Source organism: Danio rerio, chromosome 18 (genome assembly GCF_049306965.1).
Source record: "Danio rerio strain Tuebingen ecotype United States chromosome 18, GRCz12tu, whole genome shotgun sequence".
Taxonomy (NCBI): domain Eukaryota; kingdom Metazoa; phylum Chordata; class Actinopteri; order Cypriniformes; family Danionidae; genus Danio; species Danio rerio.
Genome location: NC_133193.1, coordinates 51527185 through 51546103, shown reverse-complemented (window position 1 = coordinate 51546103; position 18919 = coordinate 51527185). Strand labels below are relative to the sequence as shown.

The window sequence follows — 18919 nt, the reverse complement described above, 5'->3', positions numbered from 1 at the left end:
TAAAGTGACATTTAAAGGCTTAACTAGGTTAATTAGGTTAACTAGGCAGGTTAGGGTAATTAGGCAAGTTATTGTATAATGATGGTTTGTTCTGTAGACTATCGAAAAAAATATAGCTTAAAGGGGGTAATAATTTTGTCCTTAAAATGATTTATTAAAAATTAAAAACTGCTTGTATTCTAACCGAAATAAAACAAATATGACTTTCCCTAGAAGAAAAAATATTATCAGACATACTGTGACAATGTCCTTGCCCTGTTAAACATCATTTGGGAAATATTTAAAAAAGAAAAAAACAAAAATCAAAAGGGGGCTAATAATTCTGACTTCAACTGTACATATGTGTGTGTGTGTGTGTGTGTGTTTGTGTGTGTGTGTGTGTGTGTGTGTGTGTGTGTGTGTGTGTGTGTGTGTGTGTGAGTGTGTGTGTGTGTGCGCGTGTGTGTAAGTGGGAGAAAAATGGGGAGAACATGCAAACTCCACACAGATGTCAACTGACCAAGCTGAGACTTGAACCAGCGACCTTATTACTATGAGGCAACAGTGCTAACCTCTGAGCCATCACCCATAATAATAATAAAATCATTACATAAATATATTAATAAAAATATTGATGATGAGGATGATAATTATGATTATTATCATCACAAATAAATAAATTCAATACTTAATAACATATTAAACCAAATTTCTTCATAGACTAAAACTGAAACTTTTCTCTGTTCATGAAACACACTCCATTAATCTTGCTTTCATTTTGTGTACAATGTTTATTTCTTTTAACCAATGTAAACACAACTGTCCAAACTTCATAACTGGCCGCTAAATCTTTTGTTTTGGGGAAGAATTTCAAACTTCCAATAAGTAAAGGCCGTCTTTGTCTTGTTCATGACTCATTCGTGAGACCGACAGAGGCAGAGAGATCCGTCCAGGGTCACTTCTACATTTGCTCTCAATGCGGGCGCTCAGCTGGGGTGATGTAGTTTTATTAAAGAAAACAAACGCGGCAGACAGACTCGAGAGCAGCGTCTACATGTGCACCAGATCCTCTCCATTCACAGTCCACACAAACCTCGCTCTCACTTTCAGCAAATCCACACTCAAACATTCACCTGCGCTTCAGTTCAACTCAATTCAGTCATTTCCTTTTTGGCTTAACCCCTTTATTCATCAGCAGTCACCACAGCGGAATGAACCGCCAACTTATCCAGCATATGTTTTATAAAGCGGATGCCCTTCCAGCACTGGGAAACAACCATACACTCTTGTATTCACACACACACTCATACACTACGGCCAGATTAGCTTATGCAATTCCCCTATAGCGCATGTGTTTGGACTGTGGGGGAAACCGGAGCACCCAGGGAAACACATGCCAATACATGGAGAACATGCAAACTCCACACATAAATGCCAACTGACCCAGCTGGGCCCATCATTGACCTTCTTGGTGTAAGGCACTCGTGCTACCCACTGTGCCACCGTGACGCCTCAATTCAATTCAAGTTAATTTGTACAGCGCTTTTTACAATAATTACCGTGCTTCATCTTACTTCAATTATGACATGTATTTGCTTAAAGAATTGTTTTAAGTGCATACATTTTTGTTCTATATAAACAAATTAAATTTAAAAAAAGCAGATTTACACTGTAAAAAATATCTGTTTATTAACAGTTTCCTTATTATAAAGTGTTTTCCCTTTATTTATGTTTGTGAACTGCATTATAGGATGTTATCCGGCAGCTAGCTCTCTGCAACTCTCACATGGTCGCCCACTGAAGCTAAGCAGGGCTGCGCCCGGTCAGTACCTGGATGGGAGACCACATGGGAAAGCTAGGTTGCTGTCGGAAGTGGTGTTAGTGAGGCCAGCAGGGGGCGCTCAACCTGCGGTCTGTGTGGGTCCTAATGCCCCAGTATAGTGACGGGGACTCTATACTGCTCTGTGAGCGCCGTCTTTTGGATGAGACGTTAAACTGAGGTCCTGACTCTCTGTGGTCGTTAAAAATCCCAGGATGTCCCTCGAGAAAGAGTAGGGGTTTAACTCCGGCATCCTGGCCAAATCTGCCCACTGGCCCCTGTCCATCATGGCATCTTAACCCTCCCCATATCATGATTGGCTTCATCAATCTGTCTCCTCTCCACCAATCAGCTGGTGTGTGGTGTGCGGTCTAGCGCAAAATGGCTGCCGTCGCGTCATCCAGGTGGATGCTGCACACTGGTGGTGGATGAGGAGATCCCCCCCCCGCCCCCCCATTGTGTAAAACGCTTAGAGTGCCCAGAAAAGCGCTATATAAATGTAATGAATTATTATTATTATTATTATTATTATTATGTTATAATATATAGGAACTCTAAAAAAATAGTTGGGTTAAAAATACCCCAACATATGACCTAACTATAGGTTATTATAGCACCTTCCCAACTATGTGTTATTTTATATAATTTAACCTAATGCATTGGGTTATTTTGATTAAATGGTATTTTTCGTTCTGGTGATACTATTGCTACTATTACTATACTACTGTTCATTTTTCAGATTCTCAATTTATTGGGGAAACTAGCAACTTTTTAAATGTTTCTATCTTTTTTAATGTGTCTATCCAACACAATCTCACGGCAATTTGTAACTTTTTCATTTAGTGGCTAATTCGTATGAATTCGTACGATCTAATTCGTACAATTTAGTATGATTTGCTCATCACTCAATGACGGTTGGGTTTAGGGGTGGGGTTAGGTGCCACGCCTCCTTTTTAAAATCATACAATTTCATACGACTGAACTCGTACGAATTTGTACTAATTAGCCACTAAACTGGCAAAACGTAAAATACTTGCGTTTCCTCATGAGATCAGGCTTGTCTATCTTAGTATTTAAATGCTACAATATAGTTTTTTAGCAAAAGGAAATGTGCTTTTTTATTAAAAAGCAACAAACCTACACCAAGACTGGACACGATACCGGGTTGATTTCTCCGCTGGGTCCTAAAGGCGAGAATGGCGGCCGAATATCTCAAATATTTGTATCAATCCCCCCGAAAAAATGCACAGATGAACACGGAAGGTAGATAAACTGTTTTTATCTGTTTATTATAGATCAGTTACAAAGCGTTTGCATCATCATTAATTAAGAGCGCTGGAGAAACGGATATAAAATTCCCTAGAGAAAGGTGAACATGATCAAAATAACAGAAATATTATTGCATTGGAGACTAAATAAACGTTGTAACGCAAGAACAACATTACACACCCACATCAACATACAGCTGTTCTGTGTCAATTGAATCAGTTGACTGTTGAAATTCAAATGTTTAACCCAACTGGTTGAGTTATTAAATAACTTAATAAAGATTAAAAATAACCCAACAAAGCACCAAACATTTAACCCAACTAGTTGAGTTATTAATAACCAAATAAAGGTTAAAAATAACCCAACAAAGCACCAAATATTTTAAACTCAACCATTGGGTTAAATAAATAACTTAAGGTTTTTTTAGAGTAAATAATAACATTTAGAGAAATAAGTTTATTACGAGGTTTTTGTAGCGTAATATACAACACCAACCAAGACAATACAGCACTGCAAACTATTAAAAATGTTCATAAAAGTCACTTTTTCCAACTTTTTAAGATTAAAAGTTGTTAGAAGACAGATCAAGCTTCCATAATGCATTTTAAAAGCAGAAATAAAAGGAAAAAAAAAAACATGAATCACAAAATATACAAAAAAATACCTAATTTACAAATGTTTTTTACAGTGTACAAAAGGTTATTAAAATCTAAATCAGAAAGGTTAAGGTTATTAAGTTTAATATAGGCCCAATCCCCATTCTACCTCTTAGCAGTTCCCCTTACCCCTCGTTTTGTGCGTTCACGTAATGGGGTAGGGGTGTCCCAATTCTTTTTAGCTTGAAGGTGTAGGGCTAAGGGGTAGGGCTAGATACCCCTCGAAATTTCAGGACCACACTCGAAACCAAAAGGTAAGAATATTTCCCAAAATACACCAGCTACAACAGCAGCATAGCTGCACATGGAAGGAGCTGCACGAATTATATATTTTTGTCATTATTACCAAGTGCATGTTTTAATATATTCATAACGACGTTCATGTGTTACCGTCATGCTTAAAAAAAAACAAACACTAAAATAAAAACCACTATATTTCGCTATCTATAATCCCTAATCATAACTCCTGTACAGCACTCCCACAACATTCTGACACTCGATGACACTGGAATACCCTGTCAGAAAAGCCTAGTCACTGGGAATGGGCTGTTTACAGTGTCTGCTATAATGTTAATGTTGTTTTCGTGTGTTTGCATAGATGAATATGGCCACGGTGTAAATGCACACTACAGTTATGAGCTTATTGCCACATTATATCGCTATGATAACATTCAGTGATATCCTGAAGATAAATAACAAAAAAATAGCACAACTGGAATAACTACAGCAGTTGCCATCGTCTGATTTCCTAAGAATTTTTTATTTTTTATATATTTTTTATTTATTATTTTATTGAATACAAGAATAATAACATCACTGCACTGAAGAAAAAATACAATAACAAAAAATAAGAAAGAAGTCAGAGAGAAAAAATAATAATAATACACAGCCTCAACCATTAAGAAAAAAGATTGTCATAAGCTTTAAGAAACTTATTATTCTTATTATTATTAATAAGCTTAAGAGATTCAATATTGTACGAAATTTCAACAAGGAAAGTATTAAAAATAGGTATTGTTTTTAGAAACTTATTTTTGTGCATAAAAAATTTACAGTAAGATCGAGAGCATGACCATCATGCGAGAAATACAGAAATATATTTTTTATAGACAAATTTAAATCATGTTTAAAAATTGATGATAAATAAAAAGTAATGTCATTCCAAAGATGTTTAACGTGAGTGCAACTATAGAATAAGTGAAATAAAGTCTCTTCATGTATATTGCAGAAAGTACACAAATTAGATATATCAAAATAATTAGCAATTCCGGAATTTGTAGGATAAACATTATGCAAGATCTTAAAATCCGTTTCTCTTATTTTGTTATATATGCTGAATTTTTCAGGTAATAACCATGCTCTCTTCCATTGAATGTAGTCAGAGAAGTTGGTCCAAAAAAATTTACATCTTGGGGTGGTATATACAGAGTAATGTAACAATCGTCTGACATCCGATGTGCACCAACATTAGGCACATTCAAATCAAGACTAAAAACACATCTGTTTAGCTGTGCCTTTACTGAATGAGCACTGTGCTGCGTCCGACAGATCGCACTATTCTGTTTTTCATTTTCTTTTTCATTCTTTTATAGCCTATTTTAACTCATTTTAATTTGTTTTTATCTGCTTTTAATAATTTTTATTGTCTGCATTTTATGTTCCTTAACTTGTCTTTTTTATTCCTGTTTATGTAAAGCACTTTGAATTGCCACTGTGTATGAAATGTGCTATATAAATAAACTTGCCTTGCCTTGTCACATTTTTTTATCAAAAAAAAAGACACTCCATCCAAAACAAGTTTAGGCATAATTTTTTCCCTCTCATTTAAGTAAAGAAAAGTCTTAAATAAATGCACATAACTTTGTAACAAACTCTATAACACAGTTGAAGGATTTAGCTGGCAAAGGGAAGTTCTACAATGTCATAAATTCTTCATATTCCAAAATATTGCCATCATTTTTAAATAAATCCAAAACAAAAACAATTCCTCTTTCAAACCACTTATCAATAAAAAGAGATTTCCCATGAGTTAAGACATTAGAGTTACTCCAAAAAATCGTCTGATTTCCTAAGAAGCAAGAGATTGCAATGTCATATGATGACGTGTGAAGGTGCTGTAGTGCTGTCCCAATTGTTAGAGGTAAATTTGGAAGCTCTTCCCCTTCACACTCTGTTTCAAGGGCCAAGGGGAAGGGGAACAAAAATAGAATTGGGATTGGGCCATAATGTCAATTGAAACAAAAATGAAATAGTTTCAACTTAAATTTGTAAAGCAGCACTGCAAACATTTCTGAATATATAAATAATTATGCATTGATGTCATTTTCAATGCATTCATTTCAGCCGATACTCTAATGCCACAATATACAATGCTCACTCAGCCTCTAAGGGGATTCTGTGACACTCCATCAGAACTGAGCTATTTTTATTCCCTCTTATGCTGTTATTTACGGGTGTAAAAAGTTCACTCAGTTTCCAAGGGGATTTTGGGACACTCCATCACCATTTAGCTATTCTTTTCATTTTTGTTCTAGAGGAATACATCTAAATTTAGGTAAAATGTAGACAAACTCAATGATTATTTTTTAAATGTTTTTTTTTTAACCCAACCATTGGGTTTGTCCATATCTGACCCAACCTAGCATTTTGTGCAGATTTCACCCTGGCATACATTTCATACACTCAAAAATAGCCACACAAGCCCAACTGCTGGTCTCCACACCACCACCAGTGTGCAGCATCCACTTGGATGATGCGACGGCAGCCACAGGACAACGGCGCCAGTGCTTCACCACACACCAGCAATTGGTGGAGTGGAGAGACAGTGATAAAGCCAATTCAGTTGAAGGGGATGATTGGGAGGCCATGATCGTAAGGGCCGATAGAGGGACTTTGGCCAGGACACCGGGGTTACACCCCTGCTCTTTCACAAGAAGTGCCATGGGGTTATTAATGACCAAAGAGAGTCGGGCCTCAGTTTAACGTCTCATCCGAAAGACGGCGCCCACTGACAGTGTAGTGTCCCCTTCACTTTTACTGGGGCATTAGGACTCACACAGATCACAGGTTGAGCGCCCCCTGCTGGCCTCACTAACACCACTTCCAACAGCAACCTTGCTTTCCCTAGTGGTCTCCCATCCAGGTACTGACCAGGCTCAGACCTGCTTAGCTTCAGTGAGTAACCACTTTTGGGCTGCAGGTTAATACGGCTGTGGCTATTGTGACAGATGCTAAAAGATGCAAACCAAAATATACATTTCATACACTCAAAAGATAGCCACACAAACCCAAACAAATCCAACTGATGGGTTAGTATTTTTTTATTATAAATTTTTTTATTATTAAATGAGTCCACACTTTACCCAAATTTGGGTTGAAAATAACCCAGCATTTTTTATTGTAATGTATGCACTCAGACTGTAAGGTACATCTTGGGACAAACATGGAAAACCTCAATTGTTTGGTTAAAAAAACTGGTTTAAAACAGTTGTGTTTCACATTTTATGCTGCCATTTACCACTTTAAAATGTTCACTCCATATTGGGACACTCAATCAACTTCAACAAACCCGATCATTGCATTAAAAATGGTAAAAAGCAGACATAAATGTAATACATTTTCTAATATTTTAACCAAACTTTTGAGTTTGTCCATATTTGACCTAATTTTGCGTTTTGTAGAGTGTAGATTTCACCCAGCCCTAATCATCTGAACTTTACACTCAATAAATGCACAGAATCACCATCCAAAGACAGACAGACAGAAGCTGAAAGATACAAAACATTCATTCTCCTTGGGCTTCGTCTCTATTTTAGAGGTCAGCAGAATGAACCGGCAACTATTCCAGCAGGTGTTTTATACAGCGGATGCCCTTCCAGCCGCAATCCAATACTGGGAGTCACCCACCCACACACACTCATTCACACACACACACGCTTATACACTACAGCCAATTTAGTTTATTGTTTAGTGTATTATTCATTGTTTTAGAGTGTAAAATAGGCATTAAAAAAAATAAAAATTAGGTTGTTTTAAACCAGTTTTGTGTCCAACATGGACACACCCAGTTGATTGGTTAAATAAATTGGTTCACAGTTCATTTCAAAAATATAATTCTTGCTATTGACAAACCCTTAAATAAGACTCTTTGCTCGATAAACTACTAATTAAAGTTGGGTTTAGGTCTTGGGTAGGATTAGGGATATAGAATAAGATTATACACTATAAAACAATGCTGGGTTCCACACAATACATGTTGACCCAACACAAATCGATTAAGTTAATGTCATTGTTTTTACTAATTTAAGTGGATTGTTCATGAAACAGTTAAGTGGTCTTAAAAATAACGTAAGTATTGTGTTGTTTCTGCTCATTTTAAATAAGTAGTTTGAACATGGACAGCACAGTGGCTCAGTGGTTAGCTGGAATAGTTGGTGGTTCATTCCGCTGTGGTGACTCCTGATAAATAAACAGGCTAAGCCGAAGGAAAATTAATAAATGAATGAATGAGTTTGAACAAACAGCAAAAATATTTTTAAGCGTATTAATAGACCGCCAATATCTTATAAAATAAGCCAATAAATCACTGTCATTTACTACTTTAAAATATTCACCCAGTTGCATTTGTGAAATTTGAGACCTTTTGTTGATTTTAAATCAGACTCTGACAACCCCAATTTTGGGATTGAAAACCAAATAAAATACCAAATATTTGCTCATATTTGATCCAAATTTGGGTTGAAGCAGCACATGACTTATGATCTTATTTTTGTTTAGAGCAGTGGTTCTCAAACTTTTTTCATCAAGTACCACCTCAGAAGAAAATTGTCTCTCCAAGTACCACCAAAATGAGCAGTATTGAAATACAGTAGCGTTGTAGGCTCAGTAAAGCGGCTACAACTCTGCTCAGTTAAAAAACGTGGCAGATTACCTCAGAAATATAGGCTATATGTCATATATGGCATATTATATACATCATTTTTGATAAATTTTGAAATATATGTAGCATGTACATGACATATTTCATTCCTCCGCGTACCACTAGAAGGAAGCCCGCGTACCACTAGTGGTACACGTACCACAGTTTGAGAACCACTGGTTTAGAGTGAACTCTAATGCTGCAATTTACTGCTTTACTTTAGTAGACTCCATCAATATGTATAGTTGAAGTCTCTCTACAGGCCTCTTTTATATATTTTCTCCAACAGAGAGATTTTTTTTTTGTTCAACACATTTCTAAACATAATAGTTTAAATAGCTAATTTAAAAATTCAAATTTTGTTTAGCTTTGCCATGATGACAGTTCATATTTTACTAGATGTTTTTCAAGATATTCAGCTTAAAGTGACATTTAAGGGCTTAATTAATAGGCAAGTTAGAGTATGTCATGATTTTGATGCGATGCTATCCCGGATTAGCATCTATGTTGATCCTGGAACATCATTTTTGGTGGAAAATGTAATTAATACCTATTTCCTACCCCTAAACCCAACCATAACTTTAAATTACTCCCAAATTCAGAAGGGAATAATAGTTAGATAGCACTCATGTAAAAGCGCATAAGCCTAATCATAAGCCTAATTGGTAAACGTATCCCTTAATTCTGATTGGCTGATTGGAATGTTCTTCCAGGATCAACATAGATGCTAATCCAGGAACATGTCCTACTTGGTGAAATCAGGTTGGTGAATTAGCCAAGTTTGTTCTGTAGCATATTTAGAAAATTTTTTGCTTAAGGGGGCTAATAATATTGACCTAAAAAGGTTTTTAAAAAATAAAAACAGTTTTTTTTTAAACAAAAAACAATTAAACAAAACAATTAAGACTTTATCTAAAAGAAAAATAAACATTATCTGAAATACCGTGAAAATTTTCTCACTCCACTAAACATCACTTGAGAAATATCTGAACAAAAGTAGGGAGGGCTAATCATTTTGCCCTCGACTGCATCTATTCTGGTTCCCTCTTTTGGTGACAGTGGTCATCAATTGGACAGTATCGGCTGGACCCACAGCGGCAGGCCTGCGGCACGATAAGTATGGCAGAGTTAAGGAATGCCTACATGGTGCCAGATAAGGCCAGAGCTGCTATTATGACTGTTACACGTTACTTACACGCAGACATATCAGCCTCCACCATATAATTCATGATTGGCAGGCAGTCTTTCCCAAGATTACAGAGGGTTGCAAAAATAGGAAAATCTAATTCCACACTCAGGCTCGTATACACACGTACAGACGGATGACTTTCCTCCATCTCTGTCAAAGCAACGGTCAGCGTAAAGTTCCTGTATTTAAGTGTTTTCATTTTACTTACGATTGTGAGTTGCATTATGGGATGTTGATCTCTGCTCTGATGACTTTTGATATTGAAAATTCAAGTCTAAAGTTTGATAAAGTGGTTTTTACTGACATTTTAGTAGTTTAAAATAATGTAAGAAATAATATAGAGAGAAATAAGTGTGTGAACTCACAGAAAATGCACTGGCAGTTTATTACTAGGTGTTTATAGCGTAACATACAACACCAACCCAGACAATATAGCACTTTAACAGAGTTTATAAAGAAATCAAAGAGTGAAATTCAATACCTTTCAAAACCTTTTTAAGACCTTAAAACCACTTTAGGTTTCAACCGGAAACACTGGCAAGATTTTAACTTACAGTATATTTACTAAATATTAATGTAAGAAACTAAACCAAAACTAAAACATTATTTATATACTGAATAAAAATCTATTTAATCTAGCTAATTCAGCAGGTTGGTGCCTGTAGAACTGCAGAATTAATGGTGTTGCCTTGATTACTGCAGTAAACAAAGCAGCATGATGTCAAAAAGGACTTTATTGATTTCATAAACTACACAGCACAGATTAGCATATAAAATTTAAGTACCTTGCAAAATAGCATTTAATATATTAATATTATTATATTTAATATTATTTCTTATATTACTTAAGAAAAAAATACAAACAACAAAAATGTCAATAAAATTCACTTAGTTAAACTCTAGACTTTAATTTTCAATATCAAAAGACATCAGAGCAGAGATCAACACCCCATAATTAGAAAAATAACTGTTTGATGACTATAAAAGTTCATAGTTTGGCCACTATGTCAAATTAATAAAATCAATGATTTTTGATTTACACCAGGGGTCACCAAACTTGTTCCTTGAGGGCCGGTGTCCAACACAGTTTAGCTCCAACTCTAATCAAACAATCCTGAACAAGCTAATCAAGGTCTTACTAGGTATACTTGAACATCCAGGCAGGTGTGTTGAGGCAAGTTGGAGCTAAACCCTGCAGGGACACCGGCCCTCCAGGACTGAGATTGGTGACCCCTGTTCTACACTCTCAGAAATAAAGGTACAGGGCTGTCTCTGGGGCAGTACCTTTTCTAAAGGTATTTATTTGTACCCGAAGAGTCCATATTAGTACCTCAAAGGTACATTTTAGGTGCATTTGGGTACTGATATGTACCTTTGAGGTACCACACTCTCAGAAAAAATGGTACAATGTTTAATCAAAGAAGCTACAAACACTTGTCACTGGGGCAGTACCTTTGTATGGGGCAAAATTGTACCTTAAGACAAAGAAACACATTTGTACCATTGCAGTTTTACCTTTAAGGATATCATACCATGGGAAACCAAATGTACCTGATTTTTAAAACCTACAGATACAAAATTGTACCTTCACTAAAGGTACAAATCTGATCCATAAAGGTAGCACCACAGTGACAAGACACTTTGTACAATAACAGTGTCAAAAATGCTCACCAAACATTTATTTAAAATTCCTTTAATGTTTAGTTTACAATACCTATAGTATATGTTTTACCAGTTGTTTTGTAATATTGTATTATGACATTTAATAATTACTGTTTCTTTCTTTTAGAAATTATACATACAATCACTTTTCCTTTCTAGTCATATTTATTTTCATAAGTATTGTAATAAAGAAAACGTTGATCAACACTTTTGTACCATTTATATGGGAACAATTGTGTACCTTCATTTCAGTTGTACCATAAAAGGTATTGAATAGTATCATAAGAGGTCTTTTCTGTACCATATTGACCTTATTCTAAAATGTGTAAGTGCGCCTGTTTTCGTGATTGTCTTAGAACTTCCGATTCAGTCACCTATGGGAGAAATGACTAGGAATAATAAATGGCAGAAAATGGTCAAACTACCTGCTCTACAAACAAATGTTTGCATGACTACACAGACCAAGTAGAATAATATCATAAGAAAATATCAAATTGCAACATCAAGCAGCAAAATGAGCAGTTTTTAACGTCAAAAAATGAATGGAAGTGAATGAGACCGGAAGTCTCAAGCCAAAAAGATTCAAATGGCAGCGTCCGCTCGTCGGCGGAGAATACGGTGAATAAGATACAATCTTTACAAAGGGACAAAACTGTTCCTCAAGGAACATTATTTGTACCACTGTGTACCTTTTCTTCTGAGAGTGCTCTAAAGACTTTAGGTAAAGTCAAATACTGTATGCAACTTTTGAAAAGTGACAGCCAAGTGACAGCCCTTGTACCTTTATTTCTGAGAGTGTATAGATAGGAACTCCTCTCCTTTTGATGAGTGTTATTTCTTTTGGCTAGTGCAGTTTAATTCACAGACTTTCTATCAAGTATGTTGTATGTTTTTTGGTCACATCCATAACTCATGTTTATTTTCCTCATTTAAAATATAGAAAATGTTTACAGATTGATATTTTTCTGATCCCATAACTCTGTAGTTAGTTGTTTTGGAGAACATAAACAGTTGCCTTAATTTAATGCTGACGTATACGTTCTATGTGAATTTATGTTTTGAGCTTTTACTGTAAATGTCACATTCATAATGCCGGAATTGCTCTCCTATTAAAAATATGACTTTAAAATATAGATTTGTGAGGGGTGTACTTATATATGCTGAGCAATGTATAGTTGAAGTCAGAATTATTAGACCCCCTTTGAATTTTTTTCTTCATTTTGAAATATTTCCTAAATTATGTTTAACAGAGCAAGGACATTGTCACAGTATGTCTGATAATATTTTTTCTTCTGGAGAAAGTCTTATTTGTTTTATTTCGGCTAGAATAAAAGCAGTTTTTAATTTTTTTAAAGAATTTTAAGGACAAAATTATTAGCCCCTTTAAGCTAATTTTTGTTTCGATAGTCTACAGAACAAACCATTATTATACAATGACTTGCCTAATTACACTAACCTGCCAAGTTAACCTAATTAACCTAGTTAAGCCTTTAAATGTGACTTTAAGCTGTATAGAAGTGTCTTGAAAAATATCAAGTTAAATATTATTTACTGCCATCATGACAAATATAAAATAAACCAGTTATTAGAAATGAGCTATTAAAAGTATTATTTTTATAAAGAAAAATCTTCTTTCCGTTAAACAGAAATTGGGGAAAAATAAACAGGGGGGCTAATAATTCTGACTTCAACATTATATATTCCTTAACTATATAAATAATGCTAATTAAAGAGACTATTGTGTGTGCACAGCTTGTGATATCGATGCTCAACACGATATATTGTGCAGCCCTACTTTAAAATATTACAAATGTTCATAAAAGTCCCTTTTTCAAACTTTTCAAGGTTAAAAGTTGTTGGAAGAAAGCTCAAGATCCAATAATGCCATTTAAAAGCAGAAATAAGATCAAAATAAAATAAAAACATGAATCACAAGATATGAAAAGCTGCTAATTTGTGGCTATTTTTTACAGTAAGTGCAGATTCTTGGTACATTGAGGTCGAAATGCTCACAAAGCTGCTATTATCAACATGGCTATAAATTGGCCGTGTCTGCAAGGCTCGCTTAAACCATCCAGAACCGCAGGATTACGCTGGCGTGGTGATTTTACGGTGAGGTGTGTCAAGAGCTCATCTTTGTACTGCTGAATATGCTGCATGATGAATAATGCATGTATGCTACCGTGCTTTTAACTTAACGGGGGGACAAAAAACTGTTTTCATAAGCCAACTTGATCGTGATTGGCTGTCCCGCAGAAGATGCGTCATGAGGTCGGGATGTACAGAGACCCATTAAAAGCGCTGTGCTATTTTATACAGAGGGCATTCCTGTCTTTTGTTTCAGGAGGAAAAGGAAACCTGACAGGAAACCAGATTGTGTGGAACAGGAAATACCCATAGATTGAGACACCCTTCTCATTGTCGACTAAAGTGTACAGTTAAAAGTCAATCATGTGAGGTATCAGTGTCAAATTGTGAAGGAAAAAACATGCAGGTTACTATTATAATCTGTGGATGCATATGTTTACACTGTAAAACCCATAAAGTTATGGAAACTCAAACTGTTTGAGGAAACCGATTGCAACAAACCATTTAAGTTCAAAAACTAATCCTAATGAGTACTGTAAACTTAATCTATTTGATTAAACGATGCAATTTGAGCACATGTAAAACCCAATAAGTGAAGAGAACTCAAACCAACTGAGTACTGTAAAACCCAAAAAGTTAAGGCAACTCAAACTGCTTGAGGGAACCGACTGCTACAAACCATTTGAGCTAAACTAATCTATGTGAGTACCATGAACTTACTCCAGTTAAGCTGAAGTAATGAGGTATTTAATGAACTCATTACCTTCAACACTGAGTTGAAAACTCCTTTCAAATGAGTAGAATTAACATTCAGTAAATTTTGAGTTAATTACACTCATTTCATTTGATAAAGTTGACTGTTGGGTTTTAGTGTATGTTTATGGGTCAAAGATGAGATCTCCTGGTTCGGTGTCCATACTGTCAATAAATGAATTGTATAGAAGGAAGGCATGTTAACTTAAAGTAAAGAGTCTACTTGTCCATTTTTAAATGTTTTTGTGACAATATATCAAAATATGGTTGATAGTATAATTTACCGTCTTCATCAAGATCATATATATATTTATATGAACATGAAAAATAATATGATCATACATTTTTATATCAGTTAAATTAAAGGAAAGGTATACTTGTTTCAAAATTTGTGAAAATAAAATATCAATTTATTGGTGTTAATGTAATATTTCATCTACACTGAACTTAGATAGAAACTTGACATTTAATATTTTATAATACTAGATTTTATACTAATTTATTTATTAAAAACTTCCTGCTGACAAATAGCTTAAAAAATAGTGGCGATGACAAAACTCTAAATATTTCAAATGACATTAAATTAATATGTTGTGGCCAAATTAAGCGCTTTTAATGTAATCAAACAATTATTATTCTAATTATGAATCAATCAATGTTTAATTGTTATGTATTAATCAATGTGTTTACTTGCTATTGTTACACCACTAAATTACATTTTAAAGGATTTTTTTTTTTTGTAAATCATATTTAAATTGAGTTTATTTATGATTATGATTGATTTATTTACATTAAAAAACTGACATTCTATAATAGCTACAATTAGGTACATTTTACGTTGGCATCTTAAAATAATAATGATAATAATAATAATAATAATAATAATAATAATTATAAATAAGCACTGCAAAAAAATCCTGGTTGCATATTTTTTAAAGCTGAATCAAATTAACTTTATGAGTTCATTGAACATATATTATGTTAAACTGACTTAAAACAGCTTGCGTATCTTAAAAAAAAATTAAGTTAGAACATGGATTACTTGGTTTAATAAGTTACAATGACCTAAAAACATCTGCTGTCAGGACTAATTGATATTCCATTTTTAAGTTTGAACAAACAAAAAAATAAAAGAAAACATTTTTTTAGGTTAATAAACTATTTTATCTAGCAATGACAACACAGATTATATAAAAACAAACAGAATATTCCAATTCCTAATGTTATATATTTCACAACAGCTATCTTTTGCCCTTTATGCGCCAAAAAAGACCATTTTCTGTCCTCAGTCACCCCATTGCTATCGAAAAAAGCCAATTTAACATGATAAAATCTAACACAAGCATGATGTGTACGGCCCCAAACATATACCACACCCAAAACCACTTATATGACCGCAAAAAAAGGAGTGTTTGCATTTGTAGCCCTCCCCTCCAGACAGGAGCCAACAATTAATCAGAGATCATTACACCTTAAATATGACGCTCACCAATATTTAATTCAAATAGCTACTGGTGTCTTTTCAGACATGGATTTAATAATTATGCACATGTTAAAATAGCTATTTGGAGATTGAAAATGTGAGGACCACACATAGCTAATTATTCTAAGCAGACCGCGTTTTTTTTTTCTTAAGCAGCCTAATTTGCGATATCACAGCCCAATTAAGATTAGCTTATAGCAATTATTTTGAGTTATCAGAATGCGGCAAAGACTGTGGAGTGATATTTTATTGTGGGTGGGCTCCGCTTTTGAACTATATGAATGGTTGGAAAACCTCGGCACGGTGCCACTCCAATTGCGCAGCCACATCTCCAGCCTAAAGCTTTATGATTTATACAAACCACTGCACTGCATTCACACACACATACACACACACGCGCGCGCGCCACGATATCCTGAAAACCCAAAGCAAGCAGTCTCGTCGACTAGAAGACATTCGCTGTTTTCATCTTAAAAACAAAGCGGATTTTCCCTCAACTCTTTGCTCCATCACAACAGCGAGTCTAGCCCGTTAGTTTTACGAGCGTGCGTCTGAACGCGCGTATCCTCCGCTATAGCTTTCAACTTTCAACAAAGTTTCGACGAAAAGGAAAAGGAAACTTGAGAAAGAGAGAGGGAGAAGAGGAAAAGAGCAGCTCGGAGCGGCTGAGACAGCCCGAAATACAGGCGTCTACGCTCTCGAACTCCGTCCATCTCCGAAAGATCCCTCTCCTCCACTCTTACCTTAATAGTTCCGTCCATTTTGCGCAATTTTCAGTGGAGCCCGACAATATTCCAAACATGACACGCGTCTGAATTAATTCCAGCCCCCGATATGTGGCGGAGAGACAGAGACAGTTTCGCCGGATGGTTTTTTTTCCTCTAAATTTGGGAAGTGAAGTCACTGCGCTTGAGAAGGAAGCCGTGTATGCGTGTATGTGTGTGTGTGTATGTGTGTTTGTCACTGGCCCTGCCTTCATTACGGCACCCAAAGCAGGATATTTGTCCAGCGAAGATAAGACACCAAAACAATGGTGTTTCTTTCCTTTGTGCATGTTTTTGCCTGGAAATATTTACAGAATGCCTGCCAACTCTTTACATTTGTTGCGCTTTTTTCCGACATTAAACAAGGCGGGTTTGTAGAAACATTGCATTGATGCATCAAAGCTGTGTTAGAAATAATCATTTATACAACGTCTGAAATAACAGATTATGCTGATTAATATAGGCTAACTATAGTTTAAGGCTAAAATAAAATATATACTTTTTCAACGATCGAATACAAATATGTCTAATGCACTCGGTCTAATAATAATCTCATAATATGATGAATATTGTTCCGTTATATCCAATGACTTTGATTTGATCTACCTATGTGAAGTGAAGAATGTGACGAGTCTGCCCGAGCTTCTTCTAAAATGGGCTTCCATGAATAAAAAGCAAAGCCCGCTGCGTCGAGTCTGTCTGCTCCACACGTGTGCGCGCCTCTGAATGCACATGAATGCAGCGAGCCTGGTGCTGTATGGACCATATAGAGAGGCTGATACCTCTTGTGTGCTGTGCTGTTCAACATTTCTTTAAATCAGTAGCATATGGCCTCACATTTTTCATGGACAATAATAGGAATATTGTGCGTGTTAGACTACATTTACTGCGCATTAAATGTCTCATTTCGTAAAAAAAAGAAAAATAGATATATTTCCGACTTGTAGTGTTTAGTGTCGAAACATATTTTGCATGCATTAAATGCCTGCTATTTTTATATAGCATATACAGCGTGCATGTGATTCCATCTCTAAATGCAAAATCTCCACCCCCTCTATTTCAGTTACCGAGCACGCTCTAGACGCTCTGCCAAACCAGACCCCCGGATCCAGAGACCCCCTGACCGAGAGGTCCATGCCTAGGGGAGCGAGACTGAGTCTGCGCCGGCTGGCTGTTTGCGACATGGGGGTCTGGATGGGGGAGAGGCCCCCTCGAGAGCCCCACATCTGGATCCTGCTAGGGGTCAAGGCTTCTCCTGCCTGAGGCCTGCACAGTAATTAACGGAGACACCTTGTTTAACCATTTCGACTCAGGGCCTCTTTCTCTCGTGCACAAAACAACCCGACTTTTCTTTCATTCAAATAAACGACATTGGCATACATTTATCATTTCAGTGTTGTGCGTTAATGGGGAATATACAAGACCCCAAGTGGGGTAAAGTGAAGCAACTTAAAATGTATAATTTGTCACATGGCTGATTTGGTTTTGGGTCATCATATCGGATTTCTTGTTCTGCAACATTTGTAGTAGGCTATTCACGTTTAATTCAGTGGAAGGGTGGACATCATTTTTTTTTCACATAGCGTGGGACTTGATAGCTGAAACATATGTTTCCCTAGAGGGGCCGCTTAGACTCCACCATTCTTTTAATTAAAACACCATTATCTCTGAGCGCATGACGAGACGGAGATCTGGCAGAGAAGGGTCACTAATGACAGTATAATTATGTTTTATGGTCTCCATTTCGATTATTATAAATGAGACGTCTCTTCGCTTGAAGCCGAACTATACATCAGATAAATTGTGAACACAATTGATTCATTCAAATTTGCGAACTGTATTAGTAGTTGTGGCTTAAATAAAAGATTGCGTCCAGTTAGATCGGATATCCACGTAGGAAGCCAACAGTCTTATCTCGCTGTCAACATCATCCGCTTATCTAAACCACGGCTGCTTCCAGATACAGTCTGTTTTCAACTCTCAAGATGTAATGATAACATGTCCAAAATAAATGCATGTTTTATTTACGGAGCAAACGTCTTGGTGAAGTGCATCATTAAACCTAGAAAAATCAGCGTCTTCTCCCGCGTGGCACTTGCCCAGGTCATTATGAGTCCAGCGGTAACAAACATTTTGGAAGGCCAATAAACAGATGCATGTTGGTTTATGTAGTGAGCCACAGAACATCTGGCTCGACGCTGGAGCTTGACAGCCAGGCATTTCTCCCAACCACGACCTGTGGGAAGCCAGTGGCCCAACGCTACTGGAAAAACCCTGAAGTGCTGGAGCAAGACTAACCCAAAGTGAGACCAGAGGCTTCCTCAACTTGAAAAGAAAGA

General features: G+C 36.0%; 1 protein-coding gene across 17 annotated transcripts in view; it reads right to left on the bottom strand.

Annotated features, from left to right (window-relative positions):
- fli1 (Fli-1 proto-oncogene, ETS transcription factor) overlaps window positions 1-18919 on the bottom strand; it is a 70931-nt gene that overhangs the window by 42643 nt on the left and 9369 nt on the right. For 2 of the 17 annotated variants that reach the window (XR_012393573.1, XM_021467584.3), the window contains exon 1: window positions 16560-16712. The exons of 14 other annotated variants lie outside the window; for them this stretch is intronic. Coding sequence is in view for 2 of the 3 variants with exons in the window: in XM_021467584.3 (XP_021323259.1) it covers window positions 16560-16577 (18 nt within the window). In the remaining variant the exon portion in view is untranslated. 17 annotated transcript variants of the gene reach the window in all.